This window comes from Aspergillus viridinutans, assembly GCF_018404265.1.
Source record: "Aspergillus viridinutans IFM 47045 DNA, scaffold_14, whole genome shotgun sequence".
Taxonomy (NCBI): Eukaryota; Fungi; Ascomycota; class Eurotiomycetes; order Eurotiales; family Aspergillaceae; genus Aspergillus; species Aspergillus viridinutans.
In genome coordinates, this window is record NW_025091230.1 from 585,956 (window position 1) to 612,432 (window position 26,477).

Sequence of the window (26,477 nt, forward strand, 5' to 3'; positions counted from 1 at the left end):
GGTTGGAAGCAGCCATTAAACATGGCTTCCGTCCATTCCATTCCAGAAGGAGTCGTACCGTTTAGGGAGTGTGTATCCGAGAGGACCCGATTTTCTTCATGTTCTTGTAGCATGTTTCAATAGAGGGTGGGAACTGCTGGCTTTTCTCGGGGGCGTGCCGTAATAATCAACCAGGGTGTTCGTATCGAGTCCTCGTGATCATTCCTGTTTCGTATGGAATCCTTGAAACCTTGAATAATGATGGTTCTATCGGCGCCGCCGAATTGGTGGGAATTCCGATATGGTGGTATCGGTAGGTGTGCATCATGAGGATCTTGTTGCGCGTCATGGGGTAGCGTTCAGCCGGCCAAGTGCCAGTGCTCTGATTGAGGAATTGGGTTGCGTCGGGGCGTCGATTTGACAGTTTCCCATTGCTTAACCCAGTTCATCGAGTAGTCACGTCTGCCTAGCTGTAGTAATTCTGAGAAGGACAACGGGATAAAGATATATAAATGTCATCCGTGTTTAGCACCATCATCTCCCTCTTTGCTTCCATCTTTGCTTCTCAGGACGGATCGATCAACTCGTCTTGATTCCCGGGCACTCCCCGCGGTTTTCAACGCTCCGTATCAAAATGAATCAAATTCCTGTTTTCGCCGGCTTGGGTTCGGATGCGCTTTCCTCGGAACGAACTCTGGGGACTGCGGCCGAGGACGCTAGAACGCCAGAGGGCCAGATTATATTACGAGCGTGCCATGCCATCTTTGTGAAAGAGATCACCACTGTCATCCACAGCCAGCGTCTACCCTCGGACATCAAGCTGGAAGACTTCGTGGAGCCGGAAAGCCTCATACAACCTCGGGTGTGTTATCAACGGAATAGCATCATTCAACATGTATCTCTGTACACAATCCAACTTCTAAGATATTTACGATACTCGAAGGAGAAGCCTGGTTCCCTTCTTGGTGTGGCTGGATTTTGTGCCGGATTATTGCCTGGTGCAGCGGTGGCCACGTCCACGAATACCATCGAACTGCTCGCTCGGGGCCAAGATTTCTTCTATGTAGCTCTGCATTTAGGCATCCGGATTGAAAGCTACAGGCAGGCTATGGTGGCCAGAGAAGGCTGTCCACCACATCTGCCCTGTAGTCTGGTTGTTGACGGGATTACAGCCCAGCACGCCCGAGAGCTGCTCGAAGAACACAACAGACGGGTATGACTTGTCCATGATCAGAGAGACCCAAGTGCTGATTATAAAGTTATAGTCTCCTCCTTCTTACGTTTACTTGAGTGCCATCAACTCCGGTACTTCTGTCACCCTGAGCGGTAGAGGTGATCATCTTCAGCAATTCAGCCAAAGCAGTGTGCCCTCCCAATGCAAGATATGGCCAACGAATGTTTTTGCCTTGTATCATGACCGTCATCAGCTCGAGGGAGTCCGAAGGGATGTAATTCAAGACCTCCGAAACAACATACTCTTATCCTCAGCACCCTTACATCTTATTGCCCCACTGTTTTCTAATATCGATGGAAAGCCGATTGATTCTGGCCAGCTGGCAACGTTTGAAGAATTCTGCGAGAAGCTCCTTGACATGATGCTTTTAGAGCCGGTGGACTGGGTAGCGGTTGAGGATAACATCCTTGCTGCTATCAAGCAATCAGCCACCGCCGTGGATGTTTCTTATGAAATTTTGAATTTCGGTCCTGGATACGGCATGTCGGGAGCCAGACATACCCTCCCGGATAACGTGAAAATTGTAGCTGCTTCAATCGCCGAACCACGCGCCTTGCCGCAAGACGCTTCCGGGTTGCTGTCATCTGATGATATTGCTATCGTGGGTATGGGCGTGGACCTTCCAGGAGCTCCCGATACCGATGTTCTTTGGCAAAACTTGGTCGAAGGCGTCAATTCTTGCACTGAGGTGAAGCCCAACAATCTCAAACATCTCCTCAACCGCGTCCCAACTGACTCGAGTTCTCTAGATTCCGTCTTCAAGGTTCCATGTTGAAGACTTTTACCAGAAGCAAGATGGCCGTACTCTAAGAACAAAGTACGGCAACTTCCTAGAGAACCCATTCATGTTCGACAACGAACTGTTTGGTATTTCCCGTCGAGAAGCCCATTCAATGGATCCACAACAGCGAGTCATGCTCCAAACTGCCTATCGAGCACTCGAAGATGCGGGATATGTGCCTGATTCAACCCCGTCATTCTCGAGGAACACGTTCGGTTGTTTTATCGGAAACGCTACATTGGACTATACCGATAATCTTAGAGACGGCATTGATGTCTACTACAGCCCAGGTAAATCATGTCATGCTTGACTCTTATCGATATCGCGGCATGCTAATTGCTTCTCCTTAAGGAACGTTACGCGCTTTTCAGAGTGGACGGATAAGCTACGTCTTTAAATGGAGTGGGCCATCTATCACTTTGGATACGGCTTGTTCCTCGTCGATGGTAGCCATTCATCAAGCAGCACGAGCGATCCAGGCTGGAGACTGCCGGTCGGCATTGGTTGGAGGTGTAAATATCATCAGTAGTCCTGACGTGAGTGAATCTTTCAAAGAGAAGAAACGAAAAGAAAAGTCGTCCATGATGCTCTCCAAGCCAGTGGAGCCACTTTTCTGAAATTATTATGAACTGACAGCGCCTTAGATGTATCTTGGCCTCGATCGCGCACATTTCCTAAGTCCTACTGGCCAGTGCAAGCCATTTGATGATTCAGCAGATGGCTACTGCCGGTCTGAGGGCTGTGCGGCTTTCGTGATCAAGAAACTTGGTGATGCGATATCGGAAGGCGACCGAATACTCGGGGTTATTCGAGGCATTGAGATTAATCAAAGCGGCAATGCGCATTCCATAACGCATCCTCATTCACCAACGTAGGAGTCCTTATTTCAAACTTTACTGAACAAAACCCAAATTCATCCTCACCAGGTGAGTAACAAGCTGTAGGAATTTCACTTCTCCGCCAGGCATCTTCCGCTCGATTGCTATCATCAGATTCTGGCGCATTTACTAATATGTTTACAGATTACTGTGGTGGAAACACATGGCACGGGCACACAAGCCGGGGACCTAAATGAGCTTGTTAGTATTCGTGGTGCTTTTTGCAATGGTCGAGATCCAGGGAATTTTCTCCATTTTACCTCTGTCAAAGCAAACATCGGCCACTGCGAGGCCGCTTCAGGCGCTGCAGCATTGGCGAAACTACTTCTGATGATGAGACATGGCAAAATACCCCCGCAGATATCTCTCAAGACACTCAACCGTAAGATCAAAGACCTTGGCACAGACGGATCCGTCATTGATCGTGACGGTGCTCCTTGGCCTCGACCTTCGAGACACCCGCGGCTTGCTCTGCTTAACAACTTTGGTGCAGCGGGTTCCAACGGTGCTTTGATACTGCAAGAATATTCCAGTCTCAAAGCTCTCCCTCAAAATGAGGAGCAGTGCGAGGCTCACAGCTATATGCTCGGGTTCTCGGCTAGAGGCAACACAAGCCTCCTTGCCTATAAAGATGCACTGATCTCTTATCTGGAGGCTCCTTCGGTACCGCGTTCTCTTCGTGATGTTGCTTATACTAGCACGGCTCGCCGCCAAATCTTTGATTACCGTGTCTCTGTTACCGGTTCCACTATACAGGAAATAGTCGACAACTTGAGAAATGCAGAGATTTACAACATTCGCGAGTCACCAAATCCACAGCCACGTGCGGTACTCGCATTCTCTGGTCAAGGATCACAGGTGAAGCTCCATTACAGTGTATCTGGATTTAAAGATCTAACAAACATTGTAGTACCTAGGAATGGGCCGCGAGCTTTTAACTGCTTACCCCGAATTTAAAAAAGTGGTCCTGGACTGCGAACAATGGTTACTGAGCAATGGATATCCGGGATGTCTCAATGTAATCGCATGCAAAGACGACCAAGAACGGCAATCCCCTTCATCTTCACTACTACAACAATCTCTTCAAACAGCAGTCTTTGTCTTGGAGGTAGCACTAGCACGCCTTCTGATCTCTCTTGGTGTCATGCCGACTATCGTGCTCGGTCACAGGTATGCTTACACACCAGATTCCTCTTCTACAGTTCTATAGCTAATGGGTTACTAGCCTGGGAGAGTACGCTGCCCTCGTCATTGCTGGTGTGATTGATTTGCAAAGCAGTCTGAAACTGGTAGCACATCGAGCAAGACTTATGATGGAGCTGTGTCAACTTAAAACAACGTCAATGCTCGCAGTTAACCTCGGTGCGGAGACCGTGAGACAGCACATTGACAACAGCCCAGAATTCCACGATTTGGCTATATCCTGTGATAACAGTCAGTCTGATTGCGTTGTTGGGGGCCCAATCGGTCAGCTCCAATCTCTGAAAGCAAAACTCAATACGATGAAGACGAGGTCGAAAATCCTCGACGTTCCAATGGCTTATCATACAAACGCAATGGACCCCATATTGGGTCAATTGACTGAAGTTGCTAAGACACTCGAAATCTCATGTCCGAGAATCCCTGTTCTATCGAACGTGTTTGGCCGCCTTATCCGACCCGGCGAAAGAGCTTTCACTTTTGAGTATTTTGCCATGCATTGTCGCCAGACCGTTGCTTTCAACGCAGGCATCCATGAGCTCTCTCGTAGTGGAATGGGGGATGAAATTTCCCGATTGGTCGAAATCGGACCTCATCCGTCTTTGCTGCCAATGGTTCGCACTAGATTGGATAGAGACACTACAGATCTTCTACCTTCATTGCGAAAGGGAACTCCAGCATCGGCGGCAATTGCTCGACTCCTATGCCATTTCTACCAAACCACTACCACGTTGAATTGGCGAAGAGCTTTCGATGAGCGAGCAACCCTAACCACCCTTCCGGCCATGCCGTTCTCAGAGCAAGAATTTGGTATTTACTATCCACATGAGAGTGCTCAGAGAGACTCGGGTGAGTGTGATCAGAATACTGATTCTCAAACTGGGTACGCCTTCCTGTCCAGGATTGTTCAACGTCCATCGGAGACGAATAGGGAGGCCATCTTTGAGACGCCGATTGGGGTCTTCAAGGAATATATTCTCGGTCACCGTGTCTGTGAACATGCTCTCTGTCCTGCATCGGTATACCACGAGATTGTTCTAGCTGCTTCCAAGTGGACACAGCTCGATCAAGGCGAAGAAGTCATCAGGACACTTTCGAATGTGCAATATCCGGCACCTTTGCTATATTCAGAAGACTCTTCTGCAATTGTTAGGGTTTCCATAAAGCCTAGCGGTGACCACAAGGCAGGCTATTCCTTCACTGTGGCCTCATACAACGCAGGTTCGGATCCGCAGCAACAAGTAATTCACTGCCAGGGTCAGCTGAAGGCACGGTCTACTGCTCATGCTCAAAAGTATGCAAAACTAGTGCCACTCATGGAACGGCAAAAGGAACGGTTTCAACGCATCGACCAATCGAGCACACAGGTGTTTCTCCGAAAAGCCATGTATGGAAAAGTTTTCACACGGGTCGTCGCATATTCCGAATTGTATCAGATGGTTCAGTCGGTCCGCATGGACCAAGATGAAGCACTCGCAGTTTGTCGTTTCCCCCATTCACAAGGAGAGCCATCAGGGGCGAACACGGTCCTGATGGACGTCCTCCTTCATGTTGCTGGTTTCGTCGCCAATCTCAATATTGAGAATGAAGAAGTCTGCATCTGCAAGGAGGTCAAATCTGCTACCATGACTCGAGAATTCCCCTTCTCAGACACGACGTTCGAAGTCTATTGCAGCAATCTCGAAATCGCAGCCACCAACGTGATCATAGCAGATGCATATGCTGTCGATTCACGAGGCGTCATTGCTGTCTTCAAGGGTATGGTCTTCCAGCGAGTGAAACTAGCGGGAATGGCTCAAGCTCTCCGGTTGACAGCTGCAAGATCTGGTCATTTACATCAGTCTGTCCCAATAAAGAAAGCCAAATTGGTAGCTCCAGAACCTTCGGCTCCCGACTCAAAGCCTCTTGACATGCCTGTTGACAAGCAACCAGCTATCAGGGAGATCATTGCGAGAACTTGCAATCTAGAAGCATCAAACTTAGCTGCGGACACCAGTCTTCACGCCATCGGTTTTGACTCGCTCATGATGATTGAACTTTCTTCCAGCCTGTCTTCTACGCTTCATACCTCAATTGATATATCGGCTCTGGAGGCGTGTGAGACCGTTGAGGACATTGAGGAGCTGTGCAGCGATGTGGGAGCCACACCTATCTCGGAAGCAGAGACTGTTGACTCTGTCACTATGCCAACAACACCGGCAACGCCTGCGGATAAGCTACTCATTGCGTCCATAATCGCCGAGACATGTGGTGCCCATACTACCTCCATCAAGTCAGATGTGGAGCTCGAGGCTCTTGGGATTGATTCACTGATGATGATTGAGCTGGAGGCCCGTCTGCAAAGTTTATCGAACCCAAAGAAACTTTCATCTTTGGAACTATCCGAACGCAGGACAGTGAGAGACATTGAGACATTAGTAGGTCCATGTATAGCGAACTAGGCAATGGCAGCTATTTAGAGGCGGACAGTGAGGCCCTGACATGTTACAGGCAAATATAGATGACCCAAAACCATTCCAACTTGAATTTGAAGTTTCTTCTCGCTTATCTTCCCGAATCTGTGGTGAAATACAATCTCCAGTACCAGAAGCCGAAAAGAGAGAAGTATCCGCGTCCATGAAGATGAAGATTGCGACCATGCTCAAGTTACAAGAGCAAACCGAAACAGTGCATCTCGCCGAGGTCGGGGCCCCTAAAAGCGCCCCACTGTTCCTCATCCACGACGGCAGCGGCACCTGTGTTCAATATCACCGACTCAGACCCTTCAATCGCACGGTTTATGCCATCCACGACCCCAAATTTCTGGATCCAGATTCCTGGTCAGGAATTCCTGCTATGGCACAATCTTACGCACGACTTATTGCAAGGACAACTTCCAGCCCTTACATCCTCGGTGGCTGGTCGTTTGGTGGTGTTGTCGCATTCGAAGCTGCTAGAGTGCTAATGGCAGGAGGCTACGCTGTCACGGGCGTAGTTCTCATCGATTCACCGCCGCCACTCAATCACCAGCCGCTCTCTGCGAACATCATAGATGCCGTTACAAAAGGTGATAGAAATAGAGGTGGCGTGGTCGGTGAAACTATTCGCAACCTTGTCAGGGAAAGTTTCACAGCCTGCGCAGGTATGCTTGGGGCTTTCAAACCAGAGCCTGTGACGAGTACCAGTCGACCAATTCCACGGACTTTCTTGCTCCGATCAAGGGATGGCTTCCGTCTAAACACGAGCAATGAGAGTCGGGGGGTGGAGAACGCTTGGTTGCAGGATCGCTCCGAACCCAGGACTTCTATTGAGGGATGGGAGATTCTTACAAGGGCAAAGATGCCTTATATGGATATCCCAGGCGATCATTTCCAGGTCTTCGACGCTGCGAATGTAAGTTGCGGGTTACTTTATATATCTGGAGACAGGGGAACATGCTAATTTTCACCCCGTGCGAACAGGTACAAGCTGTATCAAAAGCTATCGCCCATGCATGCAGCGAATTAACAATCAACTCGTCAAGTTGAAAATGGCTGCAGCTTGAGAGATGGCATGGGAATCAGATGATGAGTCTAAATGCATTCGAGGGCAAAATGACTACGAGCTGTCAATAGCGGACTTTGCTGGGTCGGGAATGTTGCTCATACACAATTTACTGCTATAATGTGCCTAAGTTTATTAGCACTTCTATATTATGTTTTTAAGATCTCACGATACTTGTTTATTTTTAAAAAATTTTTGTACTTTTGCTCTATCTCCTGGTAGTTATACTTATAGTATGATAATTTGGAAAGTTATGGTGAATCTGTGCTATCAAGGCTTGGAAATATTTCCCAACCACGTTCTAGCTGTACCTGAATTCCCGCAAAGTCCGCTATTGGTGGTGTTGACTTGGATAGTGAAGAGGTCGATGTGGTTGTTTGGGAAAGAGCCGGAATTGATGGTGAGTCGGCTGGGAGACAGGCGTATTAGAGGGATGGTTTGTTTCATAATGTGAGGGCGAAGAGAGTGTTAGGGTATAATACTGAAAATGAAATTGAAGGATGTGATGAAGCAGTGCCTGGGTAGTTTTGAGGATTGGAGTGCAGGTTAGTGAATCCAAGCCATGGAGGGTGAAGGCTGTTGTTAAGGTAAATATTAAGTTCTTCAAAATCTACAGTCATTTTTCTAAGAATCAGAGCTTTACATATAATTTTATAGGGGTGTGGATGCTATGGTGGAAGAATTAATTCTTTCGAGCGAAATATATATTTTCGATTTTGGTGGGGGGGTACGCAAACTTTTGACGTAGAACTGTATTTAGGAGAACAGGACGAGGAACGCGGATGATTAATAATAGTAAGAGGCTGACCATGCCAGTATCTCTTTTGGTATAAATATCTTTCCCTCTTTGATGTTTAATCTACCTGGCAACTTATGGTGGGCAAGAGATTCAAGAAAATTCTATTCATGAGCAGCTCTGAGATTATATTCACTCTTCCAATTCTGTCAATCAAGTTCTTAATGGACTGTGATCACTTAGGGCCCACATGCAACAACTCCCAAATTATAACCCAGTGCATACAGTACCACTTTCTTGATCTTCAGTCCTACCGCTCCTACAAGCTTCGCCCATTGTTCCTCCGATCGCTCCATCGAGCTATGAAACGTCATCATGGTCAGGTCATGTTGCGTGGACGCCTCATCCACGTGATCAGAGGGCAAAACCATTTCGTCGAGCAAAATAAGAGAATCTTCCCCCAGAGCCGGTACTAGATTACCCAGAATCTTTTTGCTATTCTCGTCTGTATGGTCATGCAATATCATCCGCAAATAGTAGTACTTGGCACCTGTCTCCTAATTAGTCTCAACCAATAAAGTACCTCAGTTGTTTATTACCTTTGATAGGCTGTGGTTGAAAGAAGTTATGCACCATTCGCTCGACATCCTTCGGAACCACCGGCTTTGCGTCCTCGATGGGCTCTGGCAGGTCCTGCAAAACCACACAACCAGGCAGGTTCGGAAATTGCTCCAGGAAGGAGGCAGTTTGATACCTAGCACCACCATCAACATCCATAAACAGAGGCCTATCTGATGGCTAGCCCTTACTTTCCTCGTCAAAGGGGTAAAGGTTGAAGAATTTAGGTTAGGACCCATGTTGTGCTTTCATGGAGTGATTAAAGCAAGTACTTCTCACCAGATCGCCATGAATGAAGGGAAATGTGTGCAAGTTAGTTTTGTAAGTCCTTTGGAAAATGCTGTCTGTGAAAGTGGTAGGGTTCTTGTAACTAGTTTCTGTGAGGTAACAAGGCATTTCTTGATAGGTTGGGTTGCACATGTCAAAGTAGATGTATAATCCAGCCTGAATCTTGGGTCTTGCGAGATTGGATGTATATAGTGTCAAAGTAAAGATATCTCTGCTAGCCTCTTTAATTACTCTAATTAATGCTAGATACCATAGAATACGACCTATCTTAAAGTTAGAATTTCTGGCGCATTAAATCTTAGTTGACTGGAGTTCTGGTACATGCTAAGAAGCAAAGGGTCTGCAGAGTGCTTGGCTGCCAAGGGATCAACAGTCGAGGGCTCTGCGTTATCAAGGATATCATTGAAAAGGTTCAAGTCAAGAGCCGTGTGGATTATAGTAAAGTGACGATTCTAAGCAAATTGATTTAGCTTTAAGGATAAGAACTAGCGGGACAAGGGACAGACTCAAAAGTCTGCATGAGAAATTGAGGTACTGTTGCAAGTGCAATAGTTTGGGATAATTTCTTAGGCTTGGGAAGTATACTATGTGTATCACTCTCTGCATAGTGTCCTCGGGGGTCTTAATGCTGTATTGCAAGTCTTGTAAGGTGTCTAGAAGCTTTTTATGCTCTATATAACTAGCTGAAGCAGCCTCCTGCTGTATCTGGCTTTCCATGGTGAAAAGTCACTTTCAGTTTCTGTACGGCTTTCCAAAGACTTGGTTAGGTAGAGAAACGCAAGAAGTCTCCTCTCTTAATAGCACATCATACATCGTGATAGAAATACTTTGTAGTGCCTTTCCAGTCAGCGGACCAGCAAGCATTCACTGCGAACATGCAGATCTGTCTGTCTGGAGGCTGGATGTGACCAATCGGAACCTAATCTCATTACATTTGGAAAAATGTAATGTATTGGAGGGTCAATGCGTAATTCAGAGTATTTTGCTGTGCATTGCCAAGCTGTGTGTGGTTTTAGGAGATACTGTACTTCACAAATTCAAAGGAAGAACAAGCAAAAGCTAGAAGCAGATATTCCAGACGTGTATATCCTGAAGGAGATATTCCAGAAGGGGAAATTCCGAAAGGGGAAACACCAGAAGGGGAAATAGAGCGGCGAGTGTGCACGCACGCAGACTATGCAGCGCAGGATCCGTAACCCTGTCCTCCATATCTGTCGTATCCCTGACTTCCTTGTTTGGGGAGCGGGAGGTTAGGGATCAAAATAGCGGCACAATACACATTGCACTCACTTTTGAATAGTACTCGAGCCAGCAGGACGTGTGATAGGGCACAAAGGGGGTAAAGAGACCCATCTTGTGAATTGGATAAGTGAAATTGTAGGATGTCGAAAACAATAAGTACGTGACAGATTAGAGATCACGGCTGAGGATTTGTAGAGTGGCAACGAAATAGAAAACCGTCTGCTGGGTTGCCGCATTTACGTCGCCAAATCTATTTATTATCGCAGATTATTTTGCCCTCCACTAAGAGGGAGTAAAAACACCGCTTGGTAGTACATTTAATACCATTTAATACCATCAGTCTGTTCCTACCGGTCCCGTTCCCAACGGGGCCATCCTTATCCACCACCTGCTTGACACTATCCGATGCCTATTGTGGAAGTCTCTCAGCGTCCTTAGTTGGACTTTCTCACCAGGTCTCCCGAACTCCTTTGAGACCCAAATCTCCACCTCCCAGCCGTGGGTGATCCGTAGACGGCGGATATCCCGAGAAGCAACATCATTTGCATGTCTACCCCACTAACATCCATGGCGAGGCACTGACGGTGATTTAAGGCCAGAAGTCCGGTCCCCGGCAGCGTTATTAGTGGGATCTTTTCAATCATTCAGATGGTACGCCAGAAGTCTGCTGCTAGTGTATATATCATCTGCTGCTACATTTTTAAACGTTCAGAAGGTGGGGAAAATGGTACGTGTTCTTACCCTGATTATTGTCCAAGACGTTGACGCCGGTGCTCTCAAGACAGTTGAAATAACTGGGTTACATATCATTATTGTCGGCGCAGGGCTCGCTGGTATTTCTGCTGCAATATCGTGCGCATTAGCCGGCCATTCCGTCACCGTCCTAGATGCAGCAAAAGAACTTGCAGAAGTATTTTCTTCGTCACCCACTTAGGATCAAATAATGACATCGCCTTGCTTAGGTTGGTGCAGGCCTTCAAGTCACTCCCAATGGCTCGCGCCTTCTCAAAATCTGGGATCTTCCTCAAACCATGTGGGAGCAGGCAGCTGAGCCAACACGGTTAACTGTACATCGATATTCTGGGGCAGTGCTGGCCCGTGAGGACGACTTTGATAAGACTATCCGAAGGAAATACGGCGGGCCTTTCGTTGATCTACATCGAGCGGACTTGCAGCAAGCTCTGTACAAACGGGCCCAGCAGTTGGGAGTGAAGTTCCTTCTGAACGAACGCGTACAAAATGTTGATCCCGCAGTGCCGTCGCTAACTACTATTTCGGGGCACGAATACAACGCTGACCTAATAGTTGGAGCTGATGGCTTGTGGTCACGAACTCGAGAATGCTTCCTAGGGACTGCTGATCCCCCCAAGCCGACAGGAGACTTGGCATATCGAATCGTTCTGTCTTTGGATCAAATCCAAGAGCCAGTTTTACGAGACTGGGTTAGCCGTCCAGAAGTCCATTTTTGGATTGGTCCCAGATCCCACGCTGTTGGATACTCCTTAAGGGCGGGCAAAATGTATAATCTTGTATTGCTTGTACCCGATGATCTACCTCCAGGTATCACGAAGCAACCTGGAAATGTCGAAGAAATGAAACGGCTGTTCGAAGGCTGGGATCCCGTGTATGCTGAGTTTGACGGGCCACTTTGCATTCCAAAATCAATGACTAACTCAATTCAAGTCTCACTCAACTTCTAGGCTATGTTAACAGAGTTGACAAGTGGAAGCTTATGCATAGTAAGAGAATCAAGAATTCACTGCTATTACAGTAGACTGACAGTGTTGTATTACAGGAGAGGAACTACCATCTTGGATTAACGAAGCCAATAATTTTGTCTTAATGTAAGTCTATTGATATTATGTTTCTAAAACAAAGTATCTCGAGCCACCAACCAACATCTGGCAGAGGCGATTCCTGCCATCCCATGCTTCCATATCTTGCACAGGGCGCCAATTCGTCCATGGAGGATGGAGCGGCGCTAGGGACGATCTTAAAGTCCGTCACAAAGAAGGAGCAACTCCCGAATGCTTTGCATTTGTTTGAAAAGCTTCGAAAATTAAGGGGTGATGCTATAGCTAGGGAAACATTCAAGCAGGTATGCACTATCTACTATGTCGAGCTCTAACTTCATATCCTATAGACCTCAGGTACACAGACTGACTTCGGAGGCTATTGACTGTAGAGGAATGATTTTCACATGCAGGATGGCCCTGACCAAGAAGCACGAGATGAAATATTCACGTCACAGCTCGGCAAAGAAATTACTGGTGCTTTCCCCAGCCGATGGTTTGTGTCACCCTAGGTAGCCCAACAAGCATTCATTTCTAATCACAAACAGGACGTGCCCCGTTGTCCAACCATGGATATATGGGTATGATGCGATAGCTGAAGCCGAAAAAGTGCTCAAAGGCAAAGGATTCCCCAATATTGAAGCAGAATTCCTGCCCAAGACGAAATTCCTGGCCCAAGTTGAAGTGGTTAAAGGGAATTCTAGAATAGCCAGTTGAGCTTTAGATTCGCCTGTCAAATCCGCAAGAATATTTTTGTTTAGAGATATCCGGCGAGGGGAACGCGATTAAACCTGATGTTATCCTAACTACATGTATCTTCATAAGGCGAATCACGAATCAACTTCGCATTCTCCTTTAATTGAGATGCTGTTACTAAGTTACCGTGTCGAGCTATCTGATAGGATCAGTCAGGATAGATCTCGTCCGCCATTAATGGACCATTCAGCGCTGTCTCTGAAACCCATTTGTATGGGGAAAAAGTTATCTTTCTCTAAAACTTTCAACCTTGGGCTGAAATTTCAAAAATTGACATTTGTTGTCACATCCCTAACGAAGGTTCAATACAGCGATGTCGATAGATCCAGATGGGCAGCTACTTTCTCTTGTCCTCCCTGGAGAATCCCACAAACGCATACCCGTGGCCCTTGCCCACCCCTAGCTCCTCTTCCACGCTATGAATGCTTGTCGAATTGATTTCCAGATTCAGCTCCTTCTTCTCCCCAACCACAAACCCAGGGTCTGTCTTCCAGCCCAGCGCAATTCTCAAGATGTTCCTGATCCGTCCTTCGTTCAGCTCGCAACGTTCATCCCTCGCCCCTTCTTTGCCTCCACGCCAGGCGACGTACCCGTCCGGACGGACTAAAACATAATCGTAATTTTCCCACACGTTCTTAACGTGCTTCTCTCCGGCATCCAGTTGGACGTGCGTCAGCGGCATCTTCATTGCCTTGGCTACAGCTTTAAATGTCGCCACTGGGGAGGTCGCTTCGTCATCCAAGCTGAGGAAGCCATTGCTCGTTTGATAGTCGCTTTCGGCCTTTGAAAAGTCCATCAATGACCACTCTGTTCCATAGAGATCCACGATACTTGTCCGATCATCCCTCAAGAACACATGTGGCGCCCTATGCCCGGGCCTTGTACTTGGCGTATAGCGCCTGTTATCGAATCTCGGCTCCCTCGTCCCGTCACTCACGATAATTTCACTATTCAAATATCTCAGGTCCAGTTCCACTCCGCGGTCGATAGTTTCAGGTCCCACGCTGTCCAGGTGCATTGCTACCTCGGCTCGTGCCTTCTCTCCTTCCTCGCTCTCCTCGAGGAAAATGTCTGTGTTCGGGGCCGTCATAGTACGCATGATCATCGGAGTGAGTTTGCCGATATGGGCAGTACAACGTTCGAGGCGCTGCATCATGTTCGGTCTGCGCTCGTTCGTATATGAAGTAATGAGGTTGCCTCCACCGATGCCTTTGTGTAAAGCTGAAAGACGCCACGCGAGCGAGACAGCGTCTTCTACGCCGCTGTTCATGCCGTAGCCGCCATGTGGAGGGTTCTGATGAGCAGCGTCGCCGCAGAGGAACACACGGCCGTGTCCATCACGACTGACGTAGGAATCCGCAAGAGCAAATTTCGGACGCCATGCATTCGCCAGCATGATTTCGTCGATTTCAAATCTGTAAGGCTTGCCGAGACTGCCAAGGACACGATAGGGGATTTCTTCGGGATGTTCTTGGAGCTGTCTGATTGCGGCAGCATCAGCAGAGCAAGGTTCGTGACAGGTATAGGTGTCGACGTCGTCTTGGTCAATCATAAGGCCGCCGTGGATGCCAAACGCGTGCCACCACTTGCCGAATGGGGAGAGTTTGGTGAGTTGTTTGGACCGGAAGTGGACCATGAAAAAGGCACCTGGCCTTGGTAGAGAGAAATCACCGCCATGTTAGCTGGTAACAATTGGCAACTTGGGGTTTGGAACACTCACAGATGTCTCCCCTTGAGGTTAATCCCGACGCTTTTCCTTACTTTACTGCGGGCACCATCTGCGCCAACCAAGTAAGGTGCTCTAATCGTCTTTTCCTGATTGTCCATCTCACTGACAGTAGCAGTGACCCCCTCATCGTCTTCCTCAAGCGATACAAATTTGTAACCAAAGTGACTTGTAATCAGGGGTTCGGCGAGGCATTTTTCCTTCAAGAATGCTTCAAGCACTATCTGCGAACAACGCTGACCAGGCTCGGCAGGCTGTGAGCCATCGTTATTTGCGTGAATCTTGGCGCGATATCCGTTGTTGCTTGGGACATGCTAGCAGAAGATGTTAGTGTAGCCACGTGTGGAAGCTAAAACTTCTTTTCAAGTCCGAAATCACTTAAACAAGACTACTCCTCAAAGGGCTATCCTTCTAGTGTGACACACATACCCATCGACTAATGAGCTTCTTCTTCAGCCCGCAAGTGTTGAAAAAAATGGTATCAAAATCGCTATGCTGTGGTACAGCCCCGGGTTGTTGTCGATAGTCCTCCACAAACCCCATTATACGCAAAATCTCCATAGTATGACAGCTGTTGTAGTCCATCTTGGGCCACCGTGTCGTCTCGGTACTCATTTCGCATAACGTGCATGGTACCCCCAGCTGTGCCAGCTTGAGAGCTGTCAACATTCCAACCGGGCCCCCTCCTACTATGAGAGGGCCTGGGGAAAAAGTCGTGTCTTCTGCCTGGATGGAGCCCATTGTGGAGTGGTTGGGAGTAGGACGAAGGGCGTAGTATACAGAAACATTTACAGATTGATATCTCTAGAATTCGCGCCTAATATCTATATAACCTGAGACTTTGAACAGACCTTTCAACACATAGCTAGTGCTCATGGCTTTCTACCTCTACAAGGAGAAGATGGAATCTAACTCCTGCTGGAATCGTATCCCAAAAGGGTACAGATTTTTGCCGGCTCCGATTGGACGTCTACGAATTGGCCTTATCAAGCGAATCCGACTACGGGTTACAGTTGAACGCCTAATTTTGTAAGAGATTACGTGGGGCCGGTCAATCACTAAGGTACGGCTAGACTGGCTGTGGGTTGGATATGGGTGTACCCACAGCATATTTTATCCAACCCACATGGGTTTTGGGTAAACCATTAGGTATCTCACCCACCCTCATATCCACATGGGTTGGGTGGTGGATATCCATAGATATCCATACTATCTAGTTAGGTGACCTCTAGTATTCAGATTTCCACCTCTTTTTCTAGTATTCTAGCGACACTACTAAGATATTTATATATTTTATTAAGTTATATAATAGTGAATTATATAAATATTATATATTACCTATTATATAAGCTTAAATAAGCTTATATAGGGGGGTAGAGGTACCTCCTAAGCTTAGATTGAAAGGTGGTGCAGAGATATATATATCTTACTACTACTATCCTAACTACTATTCTCTAAAATCTAAAAATCACTATAACTCTAGCCTTTGTTAGTAGATCTAATATTCTTTTTATATATAGATAGATACTACTATTCTCTATCTATATATATAAAAATAATTACCTATCTAGGCCTAGATCTAGCTAGATAAGCTTATTAGTTTAAGAGACCCTAGATCACGTGCACCTAAGTTAAACCCAATGGTTAACCCATATCCACGTGGGTATAGTAGGTTTAACCCATATCCACATGGGTTGGGTTAGGGCCAGCCCTTATCCACCCAAACCGTGGGTTTGGGTGGGTTGGGTGTGGATTTGTGGGTTGGGTAAGCCAGTCTAGGTACGGCTAGGCTCCTTCGGGTTGGACTTTTCATATGGACAAGAAGAAGCTCCGGCCACTAAACTGTTACACGCGTGGAGCAGCTGAACGTACTACTACTAACCGGACCCCTACTAGGTAGTTAGTCATCTACTAATAGGGATCCACCGCCTAAATGGATGCAACTCCGGCTCGCCCTTTTCGATCCGCTGTAATCTCGTACTCTGCCGAGTGCACTACACGGGTGAGTTCTGGCCGTACTGCCCGGGACGTCCCGAACGCGCGGATCGCGCGGGCCGCCATCCACCCGCCATAGCTATGGTGCTATTAGTAATTTAGTATTCTGCTTATAAACGGCGTAGTCACCGTAGACCGTGAAGTACAGTCACCAGAATGCCCGACTCCACCATGTCGTCGTCCATCGGCACCCAGCACGATGAAGAGAAGGCCATACAGCCCCCCGTCGTCTCTGAGAGCCCTGCTCTGGAGTCAGCTCTCCCACCAGAGGGCGGCCTTCGAGGCTGGCTATGTTGCGCCGGCGGTTCCCTAGGTCTGTTCACTACCTTGGGCTTCTTGAACGCGTTGAGTCCTTCCTTCCCCAAAAAAAGCTTTAAGACCCAGTCCTTTTGCTGACCTGGACAGCATTGGTATCTTTCAAACCACCTATCAAGAGACTCTCTTGAAGGACTATAGCCCTTCCGCCATCTCATGGATCTTTACAATCCAGCTTGCCCTCATATGGGCTCCAGGTACCCTATTCGGCCGCATTGTAGATACCTACGGACCGCGCCCGGTCATGCTCCCGTGTACCTTTCTTTGCCTCTTCTCGCTGTGCATGACGAGTCTTAGCACCGAATACTATCAGATCATCTTGGCGCAGGGAATTGGTTATGGACTCGGAGCTGGAGGTATTTTCACCACCTGCTTGGTCTGCGTGAGCCAGTGGTTCGTCAAGCAGCGAGGCCTTGCTCTGGGAATTACTATTGCGGGTAGTAGTATTGGTGAGGAGCAGACTATCCTATCAGTGTTCTATGACGTGCTGATTTGATGTGTGACCAGGGGGCGTGGTATTCCCGATCTTTTTGCATCTGGTTATGGAAGACGTGGGGTTCAATGGCATGGTACGCTACACGGCGCTGTTCATCGGTATCGCTTTAGTCGGCGCCTTCTTTCTTCTCAGTGCGCGCCTGCCTCCCAAGAAATGGGACTCGGATCTCGCATGGATTGACTTCAAGCTGTTCAAAAACCGAGGCTTTGCTTTCTACGCCCTCGGCTCATTTTTGGTGATGTGGGGATTATGGGCACCTTTCGATTATCTTCCGAGCATGGCCAAATTGTCGGGAATGTCGGATTCGCTGGCCCTCTACCTGATCGCTATCTTGAAGTAGGCTATGTTCAATCTTGTTGTCCCTAGCAGAGCTGACCTGAGGGGCAGTGCTGCTTCAATTTTCGGACGAATTATCCCCGGGCACATCGGAGACAAGGTGGGATACTTTAACATCATAGTCGCGTCCGCCTTCTTCAGCTGCATGGCAATCCTTTGTCTATGGCTGCCTTTCGATTACCATGCTTCAACTGCCGGCCTCATCGTTTTTGCCGTGGCTTACGGCTTTTTCAGCGGCGCCTTCGTTAGCATCATGATGCCATGTTGCGTAAAGTCCGGCAGCCTAGAGACCCTGGGGAGACAGATAGGTACTTATCAGGGTGTTATAGCTATCTCGTAGGTCTTCGTTGGCCCCATCTATTTCTTTTACTGTACTGATATCTAGCAGCTCTCTAACTGGCCTGCCGACCATGGGAGCTATCTTGGGAAGGCAGCATGGTTCAACCTATATGGGCATGCAAGTATTTGCCATTGTGAGCATGTTTCTCGGTTTCGTGTTCCTCTTGTTTTCTCGTAATGTCCTGGCTGCGGCTCACGGAACATGGAAATACTGAAACTTGACGATCCGCTACGTCGTCGAATTTATGCGAGACAGGCCCTGCCAGGGTGATTATGGCATGTTGAGCTGGATGATGTCCCCGTCCCGGACCAGGAATTGCATAGGCCTAGCTGCCATGATGTAGATGTGGAAGACGATGGTTAAAAAGGAACCGGGACAATACAGCAAAAAAAGGCTTCGCGGCCAGGCATCAGAACCCAATTCAGAACACAGCAAGAATAATCAAGGGGAAGACAGTGGGAAATGCAGGATAAGGTTATTGTATTACTTCGGTGATCTAACTGCATAGGCGATGACAAGCGCAGTTCCTTTATGTTCTCTGTATTTACTACGGCGTTCTGCACGGCTCATATTCTTGCTTCGGACGAAGGAACCTCCATAGCTAGACACTCACAGTTGGGCTCCAACAGGTTAATAGAAATATTGATTGATAGAATACTGAAACTGTACAAAAGTTAGACTTTACAACATACAATTTAGGAAAGTACATGAGGGATATCCTATTTGGAGTGCGCTGTGGCTTTCATGGCGAGCACTATTTGACGCTGCCTGCCGCCATAGGATATGGGATTGATAGCTTTTGTATAACAAATGATGGCCAGAGAAAACCCAGCAATCACCCATATGTTGGAAGGTGCGTCCAAAGGAATATCACTTAGTTTCATTTACCTCCAAGAACTCCAGCAGTCTGCGCGCGACAGCAGATGGCTGCTCTTCAGGGAGAAAGTGCCCACAGTCATGAATAGCGCCCCCGGAAACATTAGTCGCGAAGTTTCGGACCAAATTAATCATACCCGAACAGACGGAGCTGGCGCCCCCTAAAGCTAAGACAGGGATATCGAGTGGTGTCTTTGCATATTCCAGATTCTGTTTCGCACTTGTTCCAAAAGCTCGATAGTACTCGAACCCCCGACTCATCGCTCCTGGTCTTGAATAGGCTTGGATATAGCGCTCAAAATGATCTTTAGATAGACCATCTGCATGGACGGCCTTCAGCTTAAAGAACCAGGTCAGTAGCTCCCGCTCACGACCGCGAGTCAGAATTTCGGGTAATTCAGGAAGCGCGTTGAATGAGAATTGCCAAAGACGCATGTTGGTCGGCTGAGGCAACGGAAACTGAAACCGGGGCAGGAAACCCGGCACTGACGCGTCCAGGATGCTGAGCGATTTGACTCTCGATTGAAATTGAGCGGCCCACGGATAGGCAATCCATCCACCCACATCATGACCAACTAGATGGTACGGTCTGTCTTGCAGGAAATCGTGAATAGCTTCGGCCATGACTTTGCTCACGTTCGCAGTATCATAGCCATGGAGGGGAGGAGGCGAATCACCCAAGCCCGGGGGGTCGAGCGCCAAAAACTGATAACGTTTTGAAAGGGGCTCGAAGATACCGCTAAACGCCTCTGCTGTTTGTGGCCAGCCTGGAATGAGAATCAAAGGGGGACCCTGGCCGCCAACTATGGCTCGGACTCCGTGGAGGAGACGTGTGGCTCGCCATTTTGCTGTCATAGTGTTGACGTCGCCTGGGTCAAGTGTACGGATGAAGATTGCGAAGGGCGGGCAATTGTAGGCACAGTAGTTTCACGCGTGTTCGGGTTCTTCGGCGGCTTGATATCATTTTGTAATGAGTCATGGAGCAAGTGATGAATCAAGTAAGGGGTTATTTCAGGTCCACGCGTACCCACATGAACCGCGGTGGATTCAAATCTATGATGGGCAAAGGTCGCCTAGTTTCTATATGGCGCTGGGTGGGCCCCTGGGAAATAGAAGACCAGACACAAACAGCCCTGTAAATAGCGATGTGATCTCTGCTATCAGAGCAGAGAGCTGTTAAAACACACCCCTTGTCTGATAGGCTAAGCGCAGTTTCTATATCATAACTCGATTTCTCTCTATTGAAAACCCTACTAAAATTTAATTAGGCTTGGTAATAAGCTTAGCATATGCTAAGCTAAATAGGTGTTATATATTTTAATACCTGCTGGCCTCTCCACCAGACACTGCCAACCTTTTTCTAACATAAGCCAGGTAGTGAGCCACTCAACTGACCTGTTAGATTAATCACTGAATGATGGTTCATTCTACCAGTCATGAAGCAAATATACAAATGTACCCTGTACTATTCTTGAGACTACTGTGGATTGCTTCGTACCTGATTCCGCCGCTTCAACTCAACCACCCGATGAGCCGCCAAATCCTCGACAACTTTATTTGCCAGCTTCTTAAAATCCTCCTCGCCGTCCCCACACTCATCCACGGCCGACTGAATAGCCTCGCACTCCCAGCACAGGCAAATATGATACTCCATGCCAAAGTAGTCTCTGAACAGCAACGACGTCTCGTCCGACAGCGTCCGCAGCACCCCGGGCGGAATGGTATCGTCGTGGTTGATGAACCTCCCTGCCCGTTTTGCCATACTTGCTTCGTACACGCTCGCCGAGCATTGATGCGTATGCCACACCAGGTCGATGTCCAGCGTTGGCACCAGAGTTGTTCCTGGGCGGAGTTTGAATAGCTGTAGGAAGTACTCGTAGCGTGCGATCGCTCTGGATAACGTCCCGTAAACGCCAGGGCTGCGGATCCAGAGGTATCCAACCATCTTGTCAACAAAGACGCGTTGGCGCTCGATAGCTGCAAATAGGTATGTCGCGTATGGGCCTGGGTAGGCGGCTGCGTGGCAGGCGACAGCGAAGGCGCTGTGCGGTGACTCCCTCTTCTCCCGACAGAGACTGTCGAGCTTATTCAGGTAGAGCCTATTCGCGGGTGCCGAGTCCCGGTAAGCGATTAGAAGAGAGGTATAAGGCTCAGGCTTGAAGCTTAGAAGGTAGGCCAGCAGGTCTGCTTCCTGGCCAGTCAAATTCGTAAAGTTCTGCCTTGCCTCGGAGGGCAGGCTGAAAGTCCAGTCTTTGTCATTGATGCATTGGTGCTAAACAGTCAGCTTGCACTACAATTGAGGACAGTGACTTACAATTTTGCCCCATGGAAACACCACCCGCCGCATACGCTTGATCCCACTGGTCTGGCAATACGTCCTGAACCATCCCGGGTTCAAAAGGGCGGAATGCCACGCAATGAGTACATCTAATCATTAGCTATTGCTCTAGAATGGACGGACAGCATACCTAGTGGAGGACAGGCCGGCAGCTCAAGGACTTCATTGTCATTCACCGCTAACGTCTCGTCCATCTTCTTCAACCAGAGGAAAAATCTGGCGACTCCCAGCCTGAGATAGAATGGCCATTTGACCTGCCGTTTCTGCGCAAACTTGTGATCCTTTACCTCGATCTTTTCCCGGGAGTATCGTTGCACCACTGTCCGCTTCTCCGGCTTGATGTCAAGAACCGCGTCCAAGTACGTCGAATTGAGGACTTCACGACGGATATGGTTGATCGCCTGCAACAGTTCCAAGTGCGCGGCACATTGAGCGATGCTGGGAAGGGACATGGAATCTGTCCATGCAGGCAAATATATATCCTTGAAAACCCTAGGATCGGGGACTTGTATGTCTTCATTGATGTTGGGAAAATTATACTTTTGAACGGTGTCGGACGCCAACAGCGAACTGAAGCGCCCGCTATTGCGGTGCAGCTCTGTCTGCGATGCCGTGCATAGGATGGTCATTTTTATCGTGATTCGCAAGACCGAATTCTGCTTGATCCGGCTCCAGTGTTACATACTCAATGATATATGCCTTTGCTCGGGCCCCTCTAATAGTCAGTTGATCATATTGAGCCTTGCCAAGCGTGAGGCGCAGCTTGCCAGCAATTTGATGTGCCGAGCGGCTGAATCTGCCTTGGTGCCGCTGAATACGAGTACCGCATCCTTCAGACTCGTATAGAGCACACGTGAGCTGCCACCTGGGCGCAAGGCTGACTGATTGTATGATGCTTCCTGGATACTTTGGGTCCGGTGCATCAGAAAAAGTTATAAAAGGTCATACCGCACTCCACAGTCATTAATCACCACATTAACATACCCAACTCATACGTATCCAATGTCGCGGCTTTCCCGGTTATTCGACAAGACTAAACAAACTCAACCTGTTACCTCGGAGGAACCAGACAACTTGGCCTGGACCGAAGTCGGCAATGCCGCCGACCATCTCCTAGCAGAGCTGGAATCTCTCTACTGGACTGGTGTCAACCAAGAACTGGACTGCATTGTTTCCACTCTACGACAATGGCAGCAACCCCAGTTCCAGCATATTCATTCGGACGCAGACAATATACTGGTCAACGGCTTCGACACCTTCATCTCCAATGTCCTCCAGCGGCCAACCGCGACACCTCCCAAGCTACCCTCCCAAGCATCCAACATGATCACCGACAAATGGCTCCTGGTCAGGAGCGCAGAAATCCGTACGATGGAGCTGGCAGCAGCAAAGATCAGGACGAGGGTGAACGTCGACGTCCATAAATGCCTGGCACAGCGTCCTGTTGAGACAGACGCCGCTAAGAGACGAGCACGGTTGCTTCTCCAAGCAGCTGGATTCTTGGATATCGAGCAAACCATTGAGCATTCACCAGCGGGAAATACGCCCAGTTCTCTCACTCCGCAGTTACGAATGACCAAGAAAGGGTTCAAGGGGTGTCCGGCCGTCTCGGTCCTGCCTTGCAGTGAATGCAAGCGCGTCATCCGGGGGAGTATGTTCGCAGCCAGTGGCGGGTCCACCCAGACAATCTGCGAAGATTGCTACTGGGAGCACCATTACGGAGACCCGGCGTACATCAAACGATACAAGCATTCCATTGCGTCTGATGTTGCCGCCGGTGTGAGTAAGCATGCTCGCTGCGGTTCATGTCGAAGACACCGGAATGAGATTCAACGGCCATATGGGCTGCGAACTAAAACAGGGGTGCATATGTTGGCCGACGCAAAGTATCTGAGCATCAAGGAGGCACAAAAGAAATCAGGTCTTTCAATTCGTCCGACTCCCTTGGCCAAGGTAATTCACAAAGATCACAACAGTCGGCCTGGCATCTACTCTGCCGCTTCGAGGTCTGGGGAGATGCGCCTGGTTGGAGACGAGTGGCTGTACAAGGATTTCGTCCAGAACCCATGGAAGAATATTCGGGTGGCCGTTCGGATGGGACCACTTGTGATTGAGAACGGCAGTAAAGAGTATGTCTCCTCGGCATGTAGGTGAAAGTGCTAATAATAGCAGGAGTCGAAACGGGGCCGGAATATCGCTTCGCGATCCATTATTCGGACAAGAGCAGCAAAAGTCGGACCTCGCTTTCCTTGCCATCTGTGGAGAGACAGAAAGACAGCTATGGCGCCATGCCAGCGCTCGTCCACAGAAACGGAAACGCTTCCAAGCGGTGCTGAAGCAAGTCGTCGGGACTCCTTTCACCGGCTGGCCGTTGTCGTCAGCAGAAGAGGAGATCATCGAGCTGCTGGTGAAAGTGAGCAGTGACAGCGCCGAGGGTACACGCCAGGAACTGCACGAGAGAGTCAAAGCATGCCTTAGTCCATGGGTGTCGGTCTACTTCAAAAGTATTGTGGGGGGGTTGCTGGACAGCAAGACCACTCTTGCATGGGACGGATTGACCAATAACTGCCAACAGTTCTGTAACTCGCTGATCGACTGGCAAGTCTTTGGACCACTTCTCGCTCAGTCTTCGATCACTGGCTCCGACAAGGACCGCCCGCAGCCACTCTACCGCATGAGCTTCCTCTGTCGTCCTCGCGCAACAGAGAATCCCTTCGAACACCCAAACAACATCATCAACGCCCCATACGGACTGACAGAGGAGTATATCCGCCGCTTTCACTTTGGGTGCTACACCGGCCCGGACCTGATCGATTCACTGCACGAGTACTGGTTCGACTGGGGCGGCTTCAATAAACACCTCTACCCCCATCAAAGCCTCTTCCCGTGGGACTGCACCGAAGCTCTCAACCGCTACCCCGTCAAATGCGGCAACTGCACCCTCTCCAAGCACGTCTGGGCCTTCCCCTTCGACTCCTGGTCAATCATCGCCCTGCACCTATCCAGAGACCAATTCGCGTATCCCCCCTCCGAACTGAGACCAAATCCCACCCGCGAAGCGTCCTGGATAAACCACCGCCTCACCCTCCTCACAGCACTGGACTCCCTCTCCGCCGGCGCAACAGCCATGTCCCAGAGCCCGCACTTCCAGTCCGCAACGCAATGGCTCCACATCCAATCCGACCCATCAGCCGACCGAATCAAACTAGGGGGTATCAACCGCGCCCAACCATACAGCCACGCGCTGGAACGCCGCACCCACGACGACTTCTTCGTCGCGAAGTGGGTTTCAGATCATAGGTCTTCCGTTCGAACCTATGAAACCCTGCGGGATAAGCGGTACTTGCCGCGGACGGCGCAGGAAAGGGAACTGGTGTTCTGGGGCCTTGAGGGGCAGGAGCCGCCGGGGGAGTATCCGACTTGGGCGGTGGAGTACTCGCAGGTTCCGAATGCGAACTTTTCCGTGTCCGTCAGTGTTACTACTGGGTGTGGAGCTTGTGGGACGCAGGCGACTGCGGCTGCTTGTGGTACGAACTGTGGTGCAAGTTGTGGGAGTTGTGGCGGAGGCTGTGGTGGCGGAGACAGCGGAGGCGGCGCGTGTGGAGGAGGAAGTGGAGGGGGAGGAAGTGGAGGAGGTTGATATGCAGGTGTTGGTATGTCTGGAGAGTTTCAAAGTCCGTCCACGGTGTCTCATAAGATTGGTTTTTGTATAGGTTCAAAGTTCGCTCGAATTGATAGCATATCGGCTACCATTGGTGGGACGAAACATGAAAAGAGGTAAAATAGAGATTTGACTATCATGCACTGGTTGCATATTGTCTGTGTTACTGCAGCATGTAGTAATTTGGCAACTGGTGTAGCTTCGTAGGGGCGATTTTCTCAGGCACAGGCTTAATGCTGGGTAGTTTAACAGTCCATGGTCAACACTTCACACCATTTTCATTTTTCTGTATTTTGTTATTGCTATTATAATAGTCTAGTCAAGGATTAAACACAAAAGGGAATGAAACCGATGCACACTCTGTTCTTACCATATATTAAGAAACTATTGTATAATGGGGTCGTAGACAATGCAGGCAGAAGACGGGGAGTAGCATTATGGCCCAGAAAGACTTCTTGTGTGGTGCTGTGTGGCGAAGCTGATATCACTGTGATTAGTTTAGTTAGCATGTGACAAGGTTGTAGACAGAGAGTGCATGCTGCAACATGGCAAGGGACCTTAGCCAGAAACACTTCCATTTGTTTCTTGACATGACAGAAAGTACCTAGATCTGGGTTACACAAGTGCGCGCTGGAAACAAAGGATGATTGACTGCTTGTAGAGGTTCATTCTCTAAATTATGGGACATAATGTTCCAAGTTAATGAAGTTCATTTCATTGTGCTTGTACTACATACTTTTCACTTTTAAACACTATAATCAACAGGATTTGCTTTCCTAATGTCTGATCTTACATAGGCTCTTAGCTCCTAGCATAGTGAAAGCTCAACTAGGCAATTCACTTTCCCCCCCAGAATTTGAGTATTTGTAATTATCAAACATATTGACAGGAGCAACGTCACCAAGCTCATACATACATGGTTCATATTGGTGAGATTTTGTGGTCAACTGTTTAGGGTAAAGGATAGCAGGCATGTAGCATCATAGCCGCCCAAGATTGATTCTGACAACTTATAATTGGCTATATAATGGGTGGGTAGTTAGAGCAGGGTACTATCAACTGGTACCCTGCTGATCACGCCATCATAGACTAGTGTTGAATCAGTGAAGAGCAAGGTATCCATGCTAGTTATCCATGCCATGCTCTCTTAGATGTATGTCCGTTGTTGTTGGAGGGTCAGCAGTTTCTGCTTTCTCAATAGGCTGTTTTAATAAGACAAGGCAACAGAAGACTAAAGCACTACTCTTGTGAAAAGCCAAAGTAGGAGAAATATGATATACTTGCAGCTTGCATATTCTAAAGTATCTTAAGCTATTGTTTGTGTGAAAGATTTATTGAATGATATTTTAATACTCTGCCTAGTAATC

General features: G+C 48.5%; 8 protein-coding genes across 8 annotated transcripts; 4 read left to right on the plus strand and 4 right to left on the minus strand.

Annotated features, from left to right (window-relative positions):
• Nucleotides 1-613: 613 nt before the first annotated feature.
• Aspvir_003269 (type I iterative polyketide synthase) lies at nucleotides 614-7,578 on the plus strand (the record flags this gene model as incomplete). The annotated part of the gene is made up of 10 exons (XM_043274854.1): nucleotides 614-1,192; nucleotides 1,245-1,901; nucleotides 1,963-2,284; nucleotides 2,346-2,530; nucleotides 2,639-2,797; nucleotides 3,017-3,730; nucleotides 3,783-4,042; nucleotides 4,098-6,489; nucleotides 6,563-7,444; nucleotides 7,513-7,578. 10 exons carry the CDS (start codon nucleotides 614-616, stop codon nucleotides 7,576-7,578), a joined length of 6,216 nt encoding a protein of 2,071 aa, XP_043130789.1.
• A 991-nt stretch (nucleotides 7,579-8,569) lies between these two features.
• Nucleotides 8,570-9,107, minus strand: Aspvir_003270 (uncharacterized protein; the record flags this gene model as incomplete). Its single annotated transcript, XM_043274855.1, has 2 exons — nucleotides 8,570-8,880; nucleotides 8,930-9,107. The coding sequence occupies 2 exons, from the start codon at nucleotides 9,105-9,107 to the stop codon at nucleotides 8,570-8,572; spliced, it is 489 nt and encodes a 162-aa protein (XP_043130790.1).
• A 2,095-nt stretch (nucleotides 9,108-11,202) lies between these two features.
• Aspvir_003271 (uncharacterized protein) lies at nucleotides 11,203-12,178 on the plus strand (the record flags this gene model as incomplete). Its single annotated transcript, XM_043274856.1, has 2 exons — nucleotides 11,203-11,388; nucleotides 11,441-12,178. 2 exons carry the CDS (start codon nucleotides 11,203-11,205, stop codon nucleotides 12,176-12,178), a joined length of 924 nt encoding a protein of 307 aa, XP_043130791.1.
• Nucleotides 12,179-13,364: 1,186 nt separating this feature from the next.
• On the minus strand, nucleotides 13,365-15,494 carry Aspvir_003272 (uncharacterized protein; the record flags this gene model as incomplete). The annotated part of the gene is made up of 3 exons (XM_043274857.1): nucleotides 13,365-14,679; nucleotides 14,748-15,067; nucleotides 15,183-15,494. 3 exons carry the CDS (start codon nucleotides 15,492-15,494, stop codon nucleotides 13,365-13,367), a joined length of 1,947 nt encoding a protein of 648 aa, XP_043130792.1.
• A 1,425-nt stretch (nucleotides 15,495-16,919) lies between these two features.
• Nucleotides 16,920-17,899, plus strand: Aspvir_003273 (uncharacterized protein; the record flags this gene model as incomplete). Its single annotated transcript, XM_043274858.1, has 3 exons — nucleotides 16,920-17,092; nucleotides 17,154-17,512; nucleotides 17,571-17,899. The coding sequence occupies 3 exons, from the start codon at nucleotides 16,920-16,922 to the stop codon at nucleotides 17,897-17,899; spliced, it is 861 nt and encodes a 286-aa protein (XP_043130793.1).
• Nucleotides 17,900-19,105: 1,206 nt separating this feature from the next.
• On the minus strand, nucleotides 19,106-19,966 carry Aspvir_003274 (alpha/beta fold hydrolase; the record flags this gene model as incomplete). The annotated part of the gene is made up of 1 exon (XM_043274859.1): nucleotides 19,106-19,966. The coding sequence occupies one exon, from the start codon at nucleotides 19,964-19,966 to the stop codon at nucleotides 19,106-19,108; it is 861 nt and encodes a 286-aa protein (XP_043130794.1).
• A 622-nt stretch (nucleotides 19,967-20,588) lies between these two features.
• Nucleotides 20,589-22,078, minus strand: Aspvir_003275 (uncharacterized protein; the record flags this gene model as incomplete). The annotated part of the gene is made up of 3 exons (XM_043274860.1): nucleotides 20,589-21,383; nucleotides 21,426-21,538; nucleotides 21,580-22,078. The coding sequence occupies 3 exons, from the start codon at nucleotides 22,076-22,078 to the stop codon at nucleotides 20,589-20,591; spliced, it is 1,407 nt and encodes a 468-aa protein (XP_043130795.1).
• A 373-nt stretch (nucleotides 22,079-22,451) lies between these two features.
• On the plus strand, nucleotides 22,452-25,089 carry Aspvir_003276 (uncharacterized protein; the record flags this gene model as incomplete). Its single annotated transcript, XM_043274861.1, has 2 exons — nucleotides 22,452-23,578; nucleotides 23,622-25,089. The coding sequence occupies 2 exons, from the start codon at nucleotides 22,452-22,454 to the stop codon at nucleotides 25,087-25,089; spliced, it is 2,595 nt and encodes an 864-aa protein (XP_043130796.1).
• Nucleotides 25,090-26,477: the final 1,388 nt, after the last annotated feature.